The sequence below is a fragment of the Netta rufina genome (genome assembly GCF_964035555.1).
Source record: "Netta rufina genome assembly, contig: SCAFFOLD_158, whole genome shotgun sequence".
Lineage (NCBI taxonomy): Eukaryota > Metazoa > Chordata > Aves > Anseriformes > Anatidae > Netta > Netta rufina.
Window position 1 is genome coordinate 1 of NW_028168837.1, and position 14573 is coordinate 14573.

A 14573-nucleotide genomic window follows, 5' to 3' on the forward strand; every position below is an offset into this window, starting at 1 on the left:
GGGGGAGGGGCTCTTTTTTTGTTGGGGGGGGTTCTATTAAGGGGGGTTTCGGGGGGGTCTTTGCTTTTGTGGGGGGGCCTTTTTTTGGGGGTGGGGGGGTCATTTTCTTGGGGAGGGGTCTCCCTTTTTTGGGGTTCTTGCGGGGATTCTTCCTTTGGGGGGGGGCGTTTTCTGTTTTGGGGGGGGTCCTCATTTTGGGGAGGGGTCCTGGGGGGGGGGGGGGGCATCTTCCTATCTTCCTGTTTGGGGGGGGGGGGCTCTCCCTTTATGGGTTGTCCGGGGGGGTCCCAGATTGCTCCCCCCTTTGTGGGGTCCAGGGGAGCTCCTCTCTTTTGTGGGGGGCTCCGTCTATTTTTTGGGGGTGTGCTCTCTTTGGGGGGGGGGGGCAGGGGTGTGTTTTTGGGGTCTTTTTTTTGGGGGGGGGGCACCCAGGGGTGTTCCAACCAGACTCGGGGGCTTGCTCCTCCCCCATGGGGTGTCCGGGGGGAGGCTCCGGGGGTCTCCCCCTTCACGAGGGGGGTTCCCGTGGTTCCCGGGGCTCTCCCCCCTTTATGAGGGTCCCCGTGGGGTTCCCGCGGTGCCCCCTTTTCGGGGGGGGGGTCGTTTAACCCTGCCCCCCCCGCAGGGTGCTGTCGGAGGTGGATTTTGAGGAGCGCTTCGCGGAGCTGCCCGAGTTCCGGCCCGAGGAGGTGCTGCCCTCGCCCCACGCTGCAGGCCCTGGCCACCTCGCCCCGCGCCATCCTGGGCAGCTACCGCAAGAAGCGCAAGAACTCCACGGGTGGGGGGCTAATGACGGGGCCGGGGGGGGCTAATTAGGAGTCGGGGGGGTTAATTAGGAGTCAGGGGGGGTGTTGATTGGGGTTTTATCCCCCCCCCAGACCTGGACTCGTCCACCGAGGACCCCACGTCGCCCAAGCGCAAGCTGCGCGGCGCCGCTCGAGCTGCAGCTCGGAGCCCAACACCCCCAAAAGCGCCAAGTGCGAGGGGCGACATCTTCACCTTCGACCGGGCCCGGTGAGCCCCCCCCGCATCCCCCCCCAGCACCTTTGGGTGCCCCCCCCCCAGCACCTCGGGGTGTCTCCCGGCACCTCGGGGGTGACGCCGTGCCCGCAGGCTCGGAGGCGGAGGACGTGCTGGTGGGAGCTGGAGTACGAGAAGGTGCCCCTACTCCTCGCTGCGCCGCACGCTGGACCAGCGCCGCGCCCCTCGTCATGCAGCTCTTCCAGGAGCACGGCTTCTTCCCCCTCGGGTCAGTCCCCAATGTCCCCCCACGGGTCCCCAGCCCAGTCCTGGGGTCCCCAGCCCGTCCCCAGTGTCCCCACACAGCTCCCCCGGGGCAGGGAGGTTGGGTCCCTGGGGGTTGCGTTGTCACTGCCCTGTCCCCGTGTCCCCTCTGTCCCCACAAGGCCCTGCGTAGCCACGCTCAATGTCCCTGTGTCCCCTGATGTCCCCTCACAACCCCCCCAATGTCCCCACATCCCACCCTAACCCCCCCTTGTCCCCCATGTCCCCACACCCCCTGGTGTCCCCTGATGCTCCCCAGGGCCCCCCTGGGATCCCCCCCTGTGTCCCCACATCCCCCATGTCCCCCTGACGCCCTCCCCCCATAACCCTTGGTGTCCCCCACACCCCTGATGGCCCCCCCATAAACCCCCATGTCCCCCCGTAACCCCCTAGTACCCCCCACACTCCCTGATACCCCCCCCCAAACTCCTATGTCCCCCCAGTGTCCCCCCATAACCCCCCTGTGCCCCCCAACACCCCCTGGTGCCCCCCAGGGTCCCCCAATATCCCCCCCTTAACCCCCTTGTGCCCCAACACCCCTGATGCCCCCCCATGTCCCCCCACTGTCCCCCCATTAACCCTAGTGCCCCCACACCCCCGGGTGCCCCCCACGCCCCCCCGGTGCCCCCCCCCTGACGCCCCCCCTGTCCCCCGCAGCCCAGGCCACGGCCCGCCTTCCAGGCGCGCTTCGCCGACATCTTCCCCACCAAGGTGTGCCTGCAGCTCAAGATCCGCGAGGTGCGCCAGAAGATCATGCAGGCGGCCACGCCCCCCCGAGCAGGCCCCGCCCCCGGAGCCGCCCGACGCCCCGCCCCCCGAGCCCGCCCCCGCCGCTGACCCCGCCCCCGCCGAAGCCCCGCCCTCCCCGCGCCGCGGGGGGAGGGGGCGGCGCGCGCTGAGCTCGCGACCATTCCGGGCCCCGCCCCTCCCTCCCCCCCCCCTCCGGTCTCCATGGCGACGGGGGGGCGGGGCCGGGTGCTGTACACGTGACCGAGTTCTTTTAATAACGGTAAATATTTTGAGACCCGACGCCCTCCGCGCCTCTGTCACCCGCGGGGGGGAGCGAGGGGAGAGGGAGGGGCTGGCGCGCTATTGGCTGCGAGGAGAGGGGGCGGGGATAAGGCCGGGGAAGGCCACGCCTTCCTTAAAGGGGCCGCTGGGGGTTGTAGGGGGGTTAATGGGGGGTGGGGGGGGTACAAGGGGAGCGGGAGGGGGGACACGGGGACGTGGAGGGGGGTAAACGGGGGACCGGGGGGGCACGCGCAGGGGACACCGGGAGGGCACGGCGGGCGGCGGGGACCTTGTGGAGTCACACGGGGCCGCCTCAGGCCGCACTCTTGCTCCCCCCCCAGCTCCCGCAGCGGCTGCGGGGCGACGAAATGGCCGCTCCGCCTCAGGGAGCGGCAGGACCCCCCGCCTGGCCCCCGCCCAGCAGGCGGCTCGGGCCAATGGGAGCGCGGCGCCTCGGCGGAGCCGCGAATCGCGGCGTGGCTTTGCGCACGGCCCCGCCGAGGCGCGAAGGGCTGGGGGGGGGGGGGGGGGGCACTCTGCACACGGCCCCCCAAGAGGGACCTCCAGTGCTCTGCACACGGCCCCCAGGGGCTCCTCACAGGGACCCCTCGAGCTCTGCACACGGCCCCCTGGAGCCCTGCACCCCGGCCCTTGGCAGCTTCTGGAACCTTCCTGCGGGGCCCAGCGCCACTCCCCGAACCCCAAAATCCTCCGATTTCTCCCCAAACTGCCCGTGAACACTCGGCCGTGACAAACCGCGAAGGCGAAGCCGCCGCTCTACAGGCTGGCCAGCCTTCCAGCCAATCACAGCGCGCCTTCCACCCGCTGCCTTCCCGCGGAGCCAATAGCGGGCCGCCTTTCATCCTGGGCGCGAGCCGCGGCCAATAGGAAGCGGCGAGCGTCGCTCCCGCCCTTTTAGGGCTTGGGCAGGCTCGGGAGGGGGGCGGAGCCACCTGCAGGGGGGCGGAGCCACCAGGAGGGGGGCGGAGCTCGCTCCCGGCGTGCACCCGCGCGGGCGGGGAAACGAAACCGAAACCCGAAACCGGGGCTGGAGAAGCGGCTCCGGGACGGGGAAGCGGCTCCGGGAGCGGCACCGGCAGCGCCATGGCCGCTCCGCCGCGGGTCCCGCTGCAGCTGGCGGCTCCGGGGGGGGGCGCGGGGGGGGCCCACGGCTGTTCCTACAGGCCCTGGACGCCCTGCGGGGGGGCTCCGGGCCCCATCCACGTCGTGGCCGCCTTCGGGCCGAGGGGCAGCGGGAAATCCTTCCTGCTGGGACCAGCTGGCGGGGCCGGGCGGTGGTAACGACCCCAAATCCCCCCCCCAAAAAAATATTTCTGACTCCCTCAAAATTTTTCTGACCTCCCCCCCAATTTTTCTGACCCCCTCCCCAATTTTTCTCGCCCCCCCCCAGCGTTCCCCAGCAGCCCCGGGCTGTGGCTGCGCTGCTGCTGGCACCCGACGCAGCCGGGCCACGCGCTGGTGCTGCTGGACGCCGCCGGCTTCCCCGCGCCGGGGGACGAGGAGGAGGGATGAGGAGGTGCTGGAGGAAGGCTGGGGGGGGTTGGGGGGGGGTCGCGGGGGGTCGCGGAGCCCCCCGCTGACCCCCCGGATCCCCCCAGGACCCCTGGTTCCTGCAGTCTGGCTGGTGCTGCAGCCTGCTGCTCGCCAGCGTCTTCATCTACAGCAGCGGGGCCGCGGCCGGCGAGCCGCAGGGAGGAGCTGGAGCGCCTGACGTATCCTTGCCCCCCTCACCTCCCTTTTGCCCTTTTCTGCCTCTTTTCGCCCCGTTTCCTTTTTCCTTCACTCCTCGTGGCTACGTCCGGGCGCTGCCGCGCCGCCTGAGGCTGCTGGAAGCCGCGGAGGAGGAGGAGGATGAGGAGGACGAAGGCTCGCTGCTGCGCACCGTGCTGCCGCCCTTCGTCTGGAGCCTGCACGGCGCCGCCGTGGCGCCCGAGGACGAGGCCGTGCTGGAGGCCGAAGGCCACGAGCTGCGGGTGGCGCTGGGACCCCCCCCAGGTGGGCGCCCGCCCCGGTGTCCCCGCGGGGATGCCGGTGACACCGCGCTGACCGTGGGCCGTCCCCGCAGGCCATGGAGGCGCCGGTGGCGCGCCGCATCCTTGCGCTGTTCCCCGAGCACAAGCTGTTCCGCCTGGAGGCCGGCGGCGCCGGCGGGTTGCCGCAGCTCTGCGCCCACCTCCTCGGCTGCGCCCCCAAAACGGGGCTGAGCGGGGAGCCCGTCAGCGGCGCCTGTGAGTAGGGGGGTGTTTGGGGAGGGGGGCGCGCTGCGGGGGCGCCCCCCCTGAGTGTTTTGGGTCCCCTCCTTCCCTCCCTCCCCAGACCTGGCGGCGCTGGCGGAGCGGGCGGCGGAGGCGCTGTGCGGGGCCGAGCCGCTGCGGGTGGCGCGGCTGTGCCGGGAGGCGGAGGAGGCGGCGCAGCAGGTACCGGGTGGGGGGACCTGGGGGGGACACGGGGGGGTGGGGAGCGGCCCCCGGCCCAGCACCGCGCTGTGCCTGTGGCAGGATGAGGCCGAGGATGTCGCCAAGCTGTGGTGCGGGGATGAGGTCAAGGGAAAAGGGGACGGCAGCGGTGACGCCGGCACGTGGCAGGAGCTCGGTGACGCGTGGCAGAGTGACGCCGCGTCCAAGTGGGACATCAACGCGTGGCTCGGGGACGCCATGACAGATGAAGATGTCAACACGTGGCTCGGTGACACCAGGACCAAAGAGGACGCCACCAATGCAAGGTGTGGTGGTGACAGTGACACTCAACAGGACATCAACGCGTGTCAAGGTGATGCTGTCAAGGAAGAGGATGCGGTTGAAATCTGCTGTGGTGGCACCGCCACCCAACGGGACGTCACCGCAAGGCGCGGGGACACAGCGGAGGCGGTGCCGTGGCCCAAGGGGGGGGCGATGGGGGGCCCCCCAGTGCCTGGTGCAGAACGGGCCCGACGGGGTGCTGAGCCTCAATCCCGAGGTGCTGGAGGAGCTGCGCGGCATCGGGCAGCCCGTGGTGGTGGTGGCCATCGCCGGGCGCTACCGCACCGGCAAGTCCTTCCTCATGAACCGGCTGGCACAGCGGCGCAGCGGTGAGACCATGGGGTTGGTGAGGAGGTTAATGGGCATAATGAGGAGGTCGTTAACGACATTAACGCCCTCCCAACCCCTCTCCCGGCCCCGCAGGCTTCCCCCTGGGCCACGCGGTGCAGGCGCACACCAAGGGCATCTGGATGTGGTGCCTGCCACACCCGCGCCGGGCCGACACCACCCTGGTGCTACTGGACACCGAGGGGCTGGGGGACCCCAACAAGGTGGGTGTGGGGTCGGGGGGGCCCGGGACCACCGGATCCGGCCCTGACGACCCCCCCCCGGCTGTAGGGTGACAGCCATAACGACGCCTGGATCTTCACGCTGGCGCTGCTGCTCTCCAGCACCCTGGTGTACAACAGCTCCGGCACCATCGACCAGCAGGCGCTGGAGACCCTCGGGTACTGGGGGCTAAGGGCGGGCGCGGCGGTGTTGGCGCTGTCACGGTGACATCGCGGTGACGCCACTGCTGCTTCCTGCAGGGTGGTGACGGCGCTGACGGAGCGCGTGCGGGTGCGGGCGGGGGACAGCGGGGACGCGGCAGCAGCCGACTTCGTGCGCTTCTTCCCCGGCTTCGTCTGGGCCGTGCGGGATTTCGTGCTGGAGCTGTCGGTGGACGGGCAGCGCGTCAACGAGGACGAGTACCTGGAGCACGTGCTGCGCCTGCGGCCTGGTATGGTGGTGGCGGTGGCACCACGGGGGTGATTTGGGGTGACGGCACAGGGCCACATCCCGACGGTGTCCCCGTGCCGCAGGGAGCAGCCGCGTGGTGCAGGAGCAGAACGAGCTGCGGCGCTGCCTGCGCGACTTCTTCCCCAACCGCAAGTGCTTCGTGCTGCCGCCGCCAGCCGAGCCCGAGGCGATGACGCGCCTGGAGGAGCTCGATGAGGGGCAGCTGCGCCCCAGATTCCTGCAGCAGGCCGACGCCTTCTGCCGGCACATCTGGGACACGGCCCCGGTGAAGGCGCTGCCAGGGCGGGCGGTGGTGACGGGCAGGAGTGAGTGGCGGTGGTGGCGCGGCACCGGGCGGCCCCGTTGGGGTGCTGCAGGGGGGTGACGGCACCATTACCTCCCGGCAGTGCTGGCAAGCCTGGCGGAGAGGTACGTGGAGGCCATCGGCAGCAGCGGCGTGCTGTGCCTGGAGAGCGCGGTGACGGCGCTGGCGACGGCCGAGAACACGGCGGCGGTGGCGGCGGCGGTGGCCGAGTACCGGCAGCGCATGGAGCAGGAGCTGAAGCTGCCCACGGCCTCGCAGGAGGAGCTGGGGGAGGCACACCAGCGCTGTGAGTGCCGCGCCCTCGCCCTCTTCATGGCGCGCGTCTTTGCCGACAAGGAGCAGCGCTACCAGCTCCAGCTGATGGTGGGTGCTGGCACGGTGCGGTGTGGTGTGGCACGTGGCATCCCCCTGCCCGCTGAGCCACGCATCGCCCCGGCAGAGCGAGCTGGAGGCGGCCAAGGAGGAGTTCTGCCGGCGCAACGAGGCGGCCTCGGAGGAGCGGAGCCGCGCGGTGCTGCAGGAGCTGTGGCGGGACGTGGAGCAGCGGCTGGACCGCGGGGAGTACGCCGTGCCGGGGGGGTCGCGCCGCTTCCAGGAGCACCTGGGGGAGCTGATGGAGAATTACCACCGGCGGCCTGGCTTGGGGGTGAAGGTGAGCGCGGTGTCGGTGCTGCACACGTGGTGCCGGTGCTGGATGCACGGTGCTGGTGCCGGTAGCACCCTGATGGCTGCGCCCTCCAGGCAGCGGCGGTGCTGGAGAAGTTCCTGCAGCAGCGCGAGGTGTTGGTGCGGGCGCTGTGCGCGGCCGACCAGCAGCTGTCGGAGCACGAGAAGGAGCGGGTGGCCAGCGAGGCGGTGGCGGCGGCAGCAGCAGCGGCTGCAGCAGAGGCCGTGAGGGCGATGGAGGCGCGGCAGGAGGAGCAGCGGCGCAGCCTGGAGGAGCACCAGCGGCAGCTGGAGGAGCAGCTGTGGCGCCAGCAGTGGGCGATGCTGGAGGAGCAGGAGCGCGTCATCGAGCACAAGATGCGGGTAGGTGTGAGGGCGTCGTGGTGCCGGCGGTGCCGAGGGCCGTGCTGGCGGTGCCGAGCCCCCTCCGTGTGCCGCAGGAGCAGCAGGCGCTGCTGCAGGAAGGCTTCAAGCGGGAGGCTGAGGGGCTGCGGGATGAGATCCGGAGGCTGCGGGAGGAGAAGGAGGAGATGAAGAAGCCGTCGTGGCGCCAACGGGCACTGGACGGGCTCGGCATCGCCGCCGATATCTTCCTGCCGGGCCTGGCGCGGGTGGCGGTGTCGGGGGCCCTGCGGCTGATCCGGCGCGTGCTGTGACCTTGGTGTGACCCCAATAAATTTTTCCCTTCTGCCTCTCAGTTTGTGTTTCCTGGAAATCAAGGCGGTGCAGGAAAGGGCCGAGCAGCTGCCGCCCTCCCCTGTTGAGGGATTTTTTGAAACAGCAAAGATCCCACGGCTTGCTGCAGCTGAGCAAAGCAAGCTACCAGGGCAACTCTGAGAAGTTCCCATGACAGTGTTCCCACATCGCCCAACTGAGGAATTTAGAAAAATATTGTTACCAGCCTCTGGCTTCAAGGACAAGGTCTACGTGACTGCTTATCACAAGGGGATGGGGTTCTTGTACTTGTTGGTCTGAGTACTCTTGACCAACAATCTTGGGTGAAACACTGTCCACCCCTGGTAAGTTCACCATAAAAGTTAGGCTATTGGGGCAATAAAATGGAGCATGATCTGACCATACTGGTGTCGGTTGTGCTTTCGGCCGTGCTTCCTGCAACACTCCCCGTTGAGTCAGCTGGGGGCAGGAGGAGGGGGGGGGGGGCTGCTTTTTATTCGCTGGTGCCGGAGTTTTGGTTTCGTTTCTGCTGGTGCTAGGAGCAGGAATGGAGGAGCCGCTGTGCCTGGTGCAGAACGGGCCCGACGGGGTGCTGAGGGCTGACCCCGCGGTGCTGGAGGTGCTGCGCGGCATCGGGCAGCCCGTGGTGGTGGTGGCCATCGCCGGGCCCTACCGCACCGGCAAGTCCTTCCTCATGAACCGGCTGGCACAGCAGCGCACCGGTGAGACCACGGGGTTGGTGAGGAGGTTAATGGGGATAATGAGGAGGTCGTTAACGACATTAACGCCCTCCCAACCCCTCTCCCGGCCCCGCAGGCTTCCCCCTGGGCCACGCGCTGCAGGCACACACCAAGGGCATCTGGATGTGGTGCCTGCCGCACCCGCGCCGGGCCGACACCACCCTGGTGCTGCTGGACACCGAGGGGCTGGGGGACCCCGACAAGGTGGGTGTAGGGACGGGGGGGCGCAGGACAACCAGATCCGGCCCTGACGACCCCCCCCGGGTGTAGGGTGACAACAGTAACGACGCCTGGATCTTCACGCTGGCGCTGCTGCTCTCCAGCACCCTGGTGTACAACAGCTCCGGCACCATCAACCAGCAGGCGCTGGAGACCCTCGGGTACTGGGGGCTAAGGGCGGGCGCGGCGGTGTTGGCGCTGTCACGGTGACATCGCGGTGACGCCACTGCTGCTTCCTGCAGGGTGGTGACGGCGCTGACGGAGCGCGTGCGGGTGCGGGCGGGGGACAGCGGGGACACGGCGGCAGCCAACTTCGTGCGCTTCTTCCCCGGCTTCGTCTGGGCTGTGCGGGATTTCGTGCTGGAGCTGTCGGTGGACGGGCAGCGCGTCAACGAGGACGAGTACCTGGAGCACGTGCTGCGCCTGCGGCCTGGTATGGTGGTGGCGGTGGCACCACGGGGGTGATTTGGGGTGACGGCACAGGGCCATATCCCGACGGTGTCCCCGTGCCGCAGGGAGCAGCCGCATGGTGCAGGAGCAGAACGAGCTGCGGCGCTGCCTGCGCGACTTCTTCCCCGAGCGCAAGTGCTTCGTGCTGCCGCCGCCAGCCGAGCCCGAGGCGATGACGCGCCTGGAGGAGCTCGATGAGGGGCAGCTGCGCCCCAGATTCCTGCAGCAGGCCGACGCCTTCTGCCGGCACATCTGGGACACGGCCCCGGTGAAGGTGCTGCCGGGGCAGGCGGTGGTGACGGGCAGGAGTGAGTGGCGGTGGTGGCGCGGCACCGGGCGGCCCCGTTGGGGTGCTGCAGGGGGGTGACGGCACCATTACCTCCCGGCAGTGCTGGCGAGCCTGGCGGAGAGGTACGTGGAGGCCATCGGCAGCAGCGGCGTGCTGTGCCTGGAGAGTGTGGTGACGGCGCTGGCGGCGGCTGAGAACACGGCGGCGGTGGTGGCGGCGGTGGCCGAGTACCGGCAGCGCATGGAGCAGGAGCTGAAGCTGCCCACGGCCTCGCAGGAGGAGCTGGGGGAGGCACACCAGCGCTGTGAGCGCCGCGCCCTCGCCCTCTTCATGGCGCGCGTCTTTGCCGACAAGGAGCAGCGCTACCAGCTCCAGCTGATGGTGGGTGCTGGCACGGTGCGGTGTGGTGTGGCACGTGGCATCCCCCTGCCCGCTGAGCCACGCATCGCCCCGGCAGAGCGAGCTGGAGGCGGCCAAGGAGGAGTTCTGCCGGCGCAACGAGGCGGCCTCGGAGGAGCGGAGCCTTGCGGTGCTGCAGGAGCTGTGGCGGGACGTGGAGCAGCGGCTGGACCGCGGGGAGTACGCCGTGCTGGGGGGGTCGCGCCGCTTCCAGGAGCACCTGAGGGAGCTGAGGGAGGAGTACCACCAGCGGCCTGGCTTGGGGGTGAAGGTGAGCGCGGTGTCAGTGCTGCACACGTGGTGCTGGTGCCGGATGCACGGTGCTGGTGCCGGTAGCACCCTGATGGCTGCGCCCTCCAGGCAGCGGCGGTGCTGGAGAAGTTCCTGCAGGAGCGCGAGGTGTTGGTGCGGGCGCTGTGCGCGGCCGACCAGCAGCTGTTGGAGCTTGAGAAGAAGCGGGTGGCCAGCGAGGCGGTGGCGGTGGCGGAGGCAGCGACGGCCGTGAGGGTGTTGGAGGCGCGGCAGGAGGAGCAGCGGCGCAGCCTGGAGGAGCACCAGCGGCAGCTGGAGGAGCGGCTGCGGCGCCAGCAGCGGGTGATGCTGGAGGAGCAGGAGCGCGTCATCGAGCACAAGATGCGGGTAGGTGTGAGGGCGCGGCAGTGCTGGCAGTGCCGGGGCTATGACAGCGGTGCTGAGCCCCCTCCGTGTGCCGCAGGAGCAGCAGGCGCTGCTGCAGGAAGGCTTCGAGTGCGAGGCCGAGGCACTGGGGGAGCAGATCCAGAGGCTGCAGGAGGAGAAGGAGGAGATGAAGAAGCCGTCGTGGCGCCAACGGGCACTGGACGGGCTCGGCATCGCCGCCGACGTCTTCCTGCCGGGCCTTGCGTGGGTGGTGGTGCCAGGGACCACAGCAGTGGTGCCGAGCCCCCTCCGTGTGCCACAGGACCAGCAGGCGCTGCTGCAGGATGCCTTCCAGTGCTTGGCCAAGGTGCTGCAGGAACAGATCAAGAGGCTGCAGGAGGACAAGGAGGAGATGGAGAAGCCATGTCACCAACTGATGCTGGATGGGCTCAGCATCACTGCAGATATCTTCCTGCCGGGCCTTGCGTGGGTGGTGGTGCCAGGGACCACAGCGGCGGTGCCGAGCCCCCTCCCTGTGCCACAGGAGCAGCAGGCGCCGCTGCAGGATGCCTTCCAGTGGTTGGCCAAGGTGCTGCAGGAGCTGATCAGGAGGCTGCAGGAGGACAAGGAGGAGAAGAAGAATCCGTGGCGCCAACGGGCGCTGGTTGGGCTCAGCATCACCGCCGACATCTTCCTGCCGGGCCTGGCATGGGTGGTGATGCCAGAGGCCATGGTGGCAGTGCCAAGCCCCCTCTGTGTGCCTCAGGAGCAGCAGGAAGCCTTCGAGCAGTTTGCCAAGGCGCTGCGGGAGGAGATCCGGAGGCTGCAGAAGAACAAGGAGAGGAAGAAGCCGTTTTGGTGCCAACGGGTGCTGAAGGGGCTCGGCATCGCTGCTGAAATACTCCTGCCGGTCCTGTTCCGGGTGGCGGTGTCAGGGGCCGTGTTGAAGATCTGGCGCGTGCCGTGACCTTGGTGAAACCCCAATAAATTCTTCCCTCCTGCCTCTCAGTTTGTGTTTCATAGAAATTGAGGTGGTGCAGGAAAGGGCCGAGCAGCTGCCGCCCTCCCGTTGAGTCAGGCGGGGACAGGAGGTGGGGGGGGGGCGCTGCTTTTTATTCGCTGGTGCTGGAGTTTTGGTTTCGTTTCGGTTTCATTTCTGCTTGTGCTGGGAGCAGGAATGGAGGAGCCGCTGTGCCTGGTGCGCAACGGGCCCGACGGGGTGCTGAGGGCCGACCCCGCGGCGCTGGAGGTGCTGAGCAGCATCGGGCAGCCCGTGGTGGTGGTGGCCATCGCCGGGCCCTACCGCACCGGCAAGTCCTTCCTCATGAACCGGCTGGCGCAGCGGCGCACCGGTGAGACCACGGGGTTGGTGAGGAGGTTAATGGGGATAATGAGGAGGTCGTTAACGACATTAACGCCCTCCCAACCCCTCTCCCGGCCCCGCAGGCTTCCCCCTGGGCCACGCGCTGCAGGCACACACCAAGGGCATCTGGATGTGGTGCCTGCCGCACCCGCGCCGGGCCGACACCACCCTGGTGCTACTGGACACCGAGGGGCTGGGGGACCCCGACAAGGTGGGTGTAGGGACGGGGGGGCGCAGGACAACCAGATCCGGCCCTGACGACCCCCCCCCCTGGTGTAGGGTGACAACAGTAACGACGCCTGGATCTTCACGCTGGCGCTGCTGCTCTCCAGCACCCTGGTGTACAACAGCTCCGGCACCATCAACCAGCAGGCGCTGGAGACCCTCGGGTACTGGGGGCTAAGGGCGGGCGCGGCGGTGTTGGCGCTGTCACGGTGACATCGCGGTGATGCCGCTGCTGCTCCCCGCAGGGTGGTGACGGCACTGACGGAGCGCGTGCGGGTGCGGGCGGGAGACAGTGGGGACGCGGCGGCAGCCAACTTCGTGCGCTTCTTCCCCGGCTTCGTCTGGGCCGTGCGGGATTTCGTGCTGGAGCTGTCGGTGGACGGGCAGCGCGTCAACGAGGACGAGTACCTGGAGCACGTGCTGCGCCTGCGGCCTGGTATGGTGGTGGCGGTGGCACCACGGGGGTGATTTGGGGTGACGGCACAGGGCCACATCCCGACGGTGTCCCCGTGCCGCAGGGAGCAGCCGCGTGGTGCAGGAGCAGAACGAGCTGCGGCGCTGCCTGCGCGACTTCTTCCCCAACCGCAAGTGCTTCGTGCTGCCGCCGCCAGCCGAGCCCGAGGCGATGACGCGCCTGGAGGAGCTCGACGAGGGGCAGCTGCGCCCCAGATTCCTGCAGCAGGCCGACGCCTTCTGCCGGCACATCTGGGACACGGCCCCGGTGAAGGCGCTGCCGGGGCAGGCGGTGGTGACGGGCAGGAGTGAGTGGCGGTGGTGGCGCGGCACCGGGCGGCCCCGTTGGGGTGCTGCAGGGGGGTGATGGCACCGTTGTCTCCCGGCAGTGCTGGCGAGCCTGGCGGAGAGGTACGTGGAGGCCATCGGCAGCAGCGGCGTGCTGTGCCTGGAGAGTGTGGTGACGGCGCTGGCGGTGGCTGAGAACACGGCGGCGGTGGCGGCGGCGGTGGCCGAGTACCGGCAGCGCATGGAGCAGGAGCTGAAGCTGCCCACGGCCTCGCAGGAGGAGCTGGGGGAGGCACACCAGCGCTGTGAGTGCCGCGCCCTCGCCCTCTTCATGGCGCGCGTCTTTGCCGACAAGGAGCAGCGCTACCAGCTCCAGCTGATGGTGGGTGCTGGCACGGTGCGGTGTGGTGTGGCACGTGGCATCCCCCTGCCTGCTGAGCCACGCGTCGCCCCGGCAGAGCGAGCTGCAGGCGGCCAAGGAGGAGTTCTGCCGGCGCAATGAGGCGGCCTCGGAGGAGCGGAGCCTTGCGGTGCTGCAGGAGCTGTGGCGGGACGTGGAGCAGCGGCTGGACCGCGGGGAGTACGCCGTGCCGGGGGGGTCGCGCCGCTTCCAGGAGCACCTGGGGGAGCTGAGGGAGGAGTACCACCGGCGGCCTGGCTTGGGGGTGAAGGTGAGCGCCCTGCCAGTGCCGGATGCGTGGTGCCGGTGCAGGACGTGTGGTGCTGGTGCCGGTAGCACCCTGATGGCTGCGCCCTCCAGGCAGCGGCGGTGCTGGAGAAGTTCCTGCAGGGGCACGAGGTGTTGGTGCGGGCGCTGTGCGCGGCCGACCAGCAGCTGTCGGAGCTTGAGAAGTGGGCGGCCAGCGAGGCGGCGGCAGCAGCGGCTGCAGCAGAGGCCGTGAGGGCGTTGGAGGCTCAGCAGGAGGAGCAGCGGCGCAGCCTGGAGGAGCACCAGCAGCAGCTGGAGGAGCAGCTGCGGCGCCAGCAGCAGGTGATGGTGGAGGAGCAGGAGCGCGTCATCGAGCACAAGATGCGGGTAGGTGTGAGGGCGCGGCGATGCTGGTGGTGCCGGGGCTGTGCTGGCGATGCCGAGCCCCCTCTGTGTGCCGCAGGAGCAGCAGGCGCTGCTGCAGGAAGGCTTCAAGCGTGAGGCCGAGGTGCTGGGGGAGCAGATCCGGAGGCTGCGGGAGGAGAAGGAGGAGATGAAGAAGCCGTCGTGGCGCCAACGGGTGCTGGACGGGCTCAGCATCGCCGCCAAAATCTTCCTGCTGGGCCTGGCACAGGTGGTGGTGTCAGGCGCTGTGGTGGCGGTGCTGAGCTCCCTCCGTGTGCCGCTGGAACTTCAGGTACTGCTGCAGTTAGGCTTCCAGTGCTTGGCCAAGTTGCTGAGGGAGCTGATCCGGAGGCAGCAGGAGAACAAGGAGAAGATGAAGAAGCCATAGCACTAATGGGTGCTGTAGGTGCTCGGCATCACCGCTGAAACCTTCCTGCCAGTCCTGGAGCAGGTGGTGGTGCTTGGGCCAGGGCGGGGGTGCCAAGCCCCCTCCATGTGCTGCAGGAGGGTCCAATGTGTGCTGGACGGGCTCGGCATCGCCGCCGATATCTTCCTGCCGGGCCTGGCACGGGTGGCGGTGTCGGGGGCCCTGCGGCTGATCCGGCGCGTGCTGTGACCTCGGTGTGACCCCAATAAATTCTTCCCTCCTGCCTCTCAGTTTGTGTTTCATAGAAATTGAGGTGGTGCAGGAAAGGGCCGAGCAGCTGCCGCCCTCCCGTTGAGTCAGGCGGGGACAGGAGGGGGGGGGGAGGGGGC

At 69.3% G+C, this 14573-nt stretch overlaps 4 protein-coding genes across 4 annotated transcripts; all 4 read left to right on the forward strand.

Annotated features, from left to right (window-relative positions):
• Nucleotides 1-625: 625 nt before the first annotated feature.
• On the forward strand, nucleotides 626-3032 carry LOC311221833 (protein capicua homolog; the record flags this gene model as incomplete). Its single annotated transcript, XM_084307232.1, is given in 11 exon segments — nucleotides 626-701; nucleotides 703-778; nucleotides 879-925; nucleotides 928-984; nucleotides 986-1014; nucleotides 1128-1161; nucleotides 1163-1204; nucleotides 1206-1253; nucleotides 1942-2052; nucleotides 2054-2200; nucleotides 2637-3032. Coding segments are annotated over 11 exon segments (1063 nt in total), but the record flags the coding sequence as incomplete, so codon positions are not given.
• A 1819-nt stretch (nucleotides 3033-4851) lies between these two features.
• Nucleotides 4852-11441, forward strand: LOC311221828 (guanylate-binding protein 3-like). The gene is made up of 11 exons (XM_084307227.1): nucleotides 4852-5383; nucleotides 5478-5605; nucleotides 5673-5782; nucleotides 5864-6054; nucleotides 6137-6379; nucleotides 6461-6741; nucleotides 6818-7030; nucleotides 7120-7407; nucleotides 7485-7661; nucleotides 10345-10455; nucleotides 10532-11441. Exons 1-11 carry the CDS (start codon nucleotides 4978-4980, stop codon nucleotides 11399-11401), a joined length of 3018 nt encoding a protein of 1005 aa, XP_084163353.1. The 5' UTR covers nucleotides 4852-4977; the 3' UTR covers nucleotides 11402-11441.
• Nucleotides 8267-9619, forward strand: LOC311221831 (guanylate-binding protein 4-like; the record flags this gene model as incomplete). Its single annotated transcript, XM_084307230.1, has 5 exons — nucleotides 8267-8441; nucleotides 8536-8663; nucleotides 8730-8839; nucleotides 8921-9111; nucleotides 9194-9619. 5 exons carry the CDS (start codon nucleotides 8267-8269, stop codon nucleotides 9493-9495), a joined length of 906 nt encoding a protein of 301 aa, XP_084163356.1. The 3' UTR covers nucleotides 9496-9619.
• Nucleotides 11442-11594: 153 nt separating the features above from the next.
• Nucleotides 11595-14371, forward strand: LOC311221832 (guanylate-binding protein 2-like). The gene is made up of 9 exons (XM_084307231.1): nucleotides 11595-11786; nucleotides 11881-12008; nucleotides 12077-12186; nucleotides 12268-12458; nucleotides 12541-12783; nucleotides 12865-13145; nucleotides 13222-13434; nucleotides 13524-13799; nucleotides 13876-14371. Exons 1-9 carry the CDS (start codon nucleotides 11612-11614, stop codon nucleotides 14203-14205), a joined length of 1947 nt encoding a protein of 648 aa, XP_084163357.1. The 5' UTR covers nucleotides 11595-11611; the 3' UTR covers nucleotides 14206-14371.
• The last annotated feature ends 202 nt before the right edge of the window (nucleotides 14372-14573 follow it).

Bases quoted from the DNA above. Each gene is read 5' to 3' on its own strand.
- LOC311221828 (XM_084307227.1), top strand. From the start codon at position 4,978: ATGAAGATGTCAACACGTGGCTCGGTGACACCAGGACCAAAGAGGACG. The intron at 5,783-5,863 runs GTACTGGGGGCT...TGCTTCCTGCAG, and splicing joins CAGGCGCTGGAGACCCTCGG to GGTGGTGACGGCGCTGACGG. The intron at 6,055-6,136 runs GTATGGTGGTGG...CCCGTGCCGCAG, and splicing joins CGTGCTGCGCCTGCGGCCTG to GGAGCAGCCGCGTGGTGCAG.
- LOC311221832 (XM_084307231.1), top strand. From the start codon at position 11,612: ATGGAGGAGCCGCTGTGCCTGGTGCGCAACGGGCCCGACGGGGTGCTG. The intron at 12,009-12,076 runs GTGGGTGTAGGG...CCCCTGGTGTAG, and splicing joins GGCTGGGGGACCCCGACAAG to GGTGACAACAGTAACGACGC. The intron at 12,784-12,864 runs GTGAGTGGCGGT...GTCTCCCGGCAG, and splicing joins GGCGGTGGTGACGGGCAGGA to TGCTGGCGAGCCTGGCGGAG.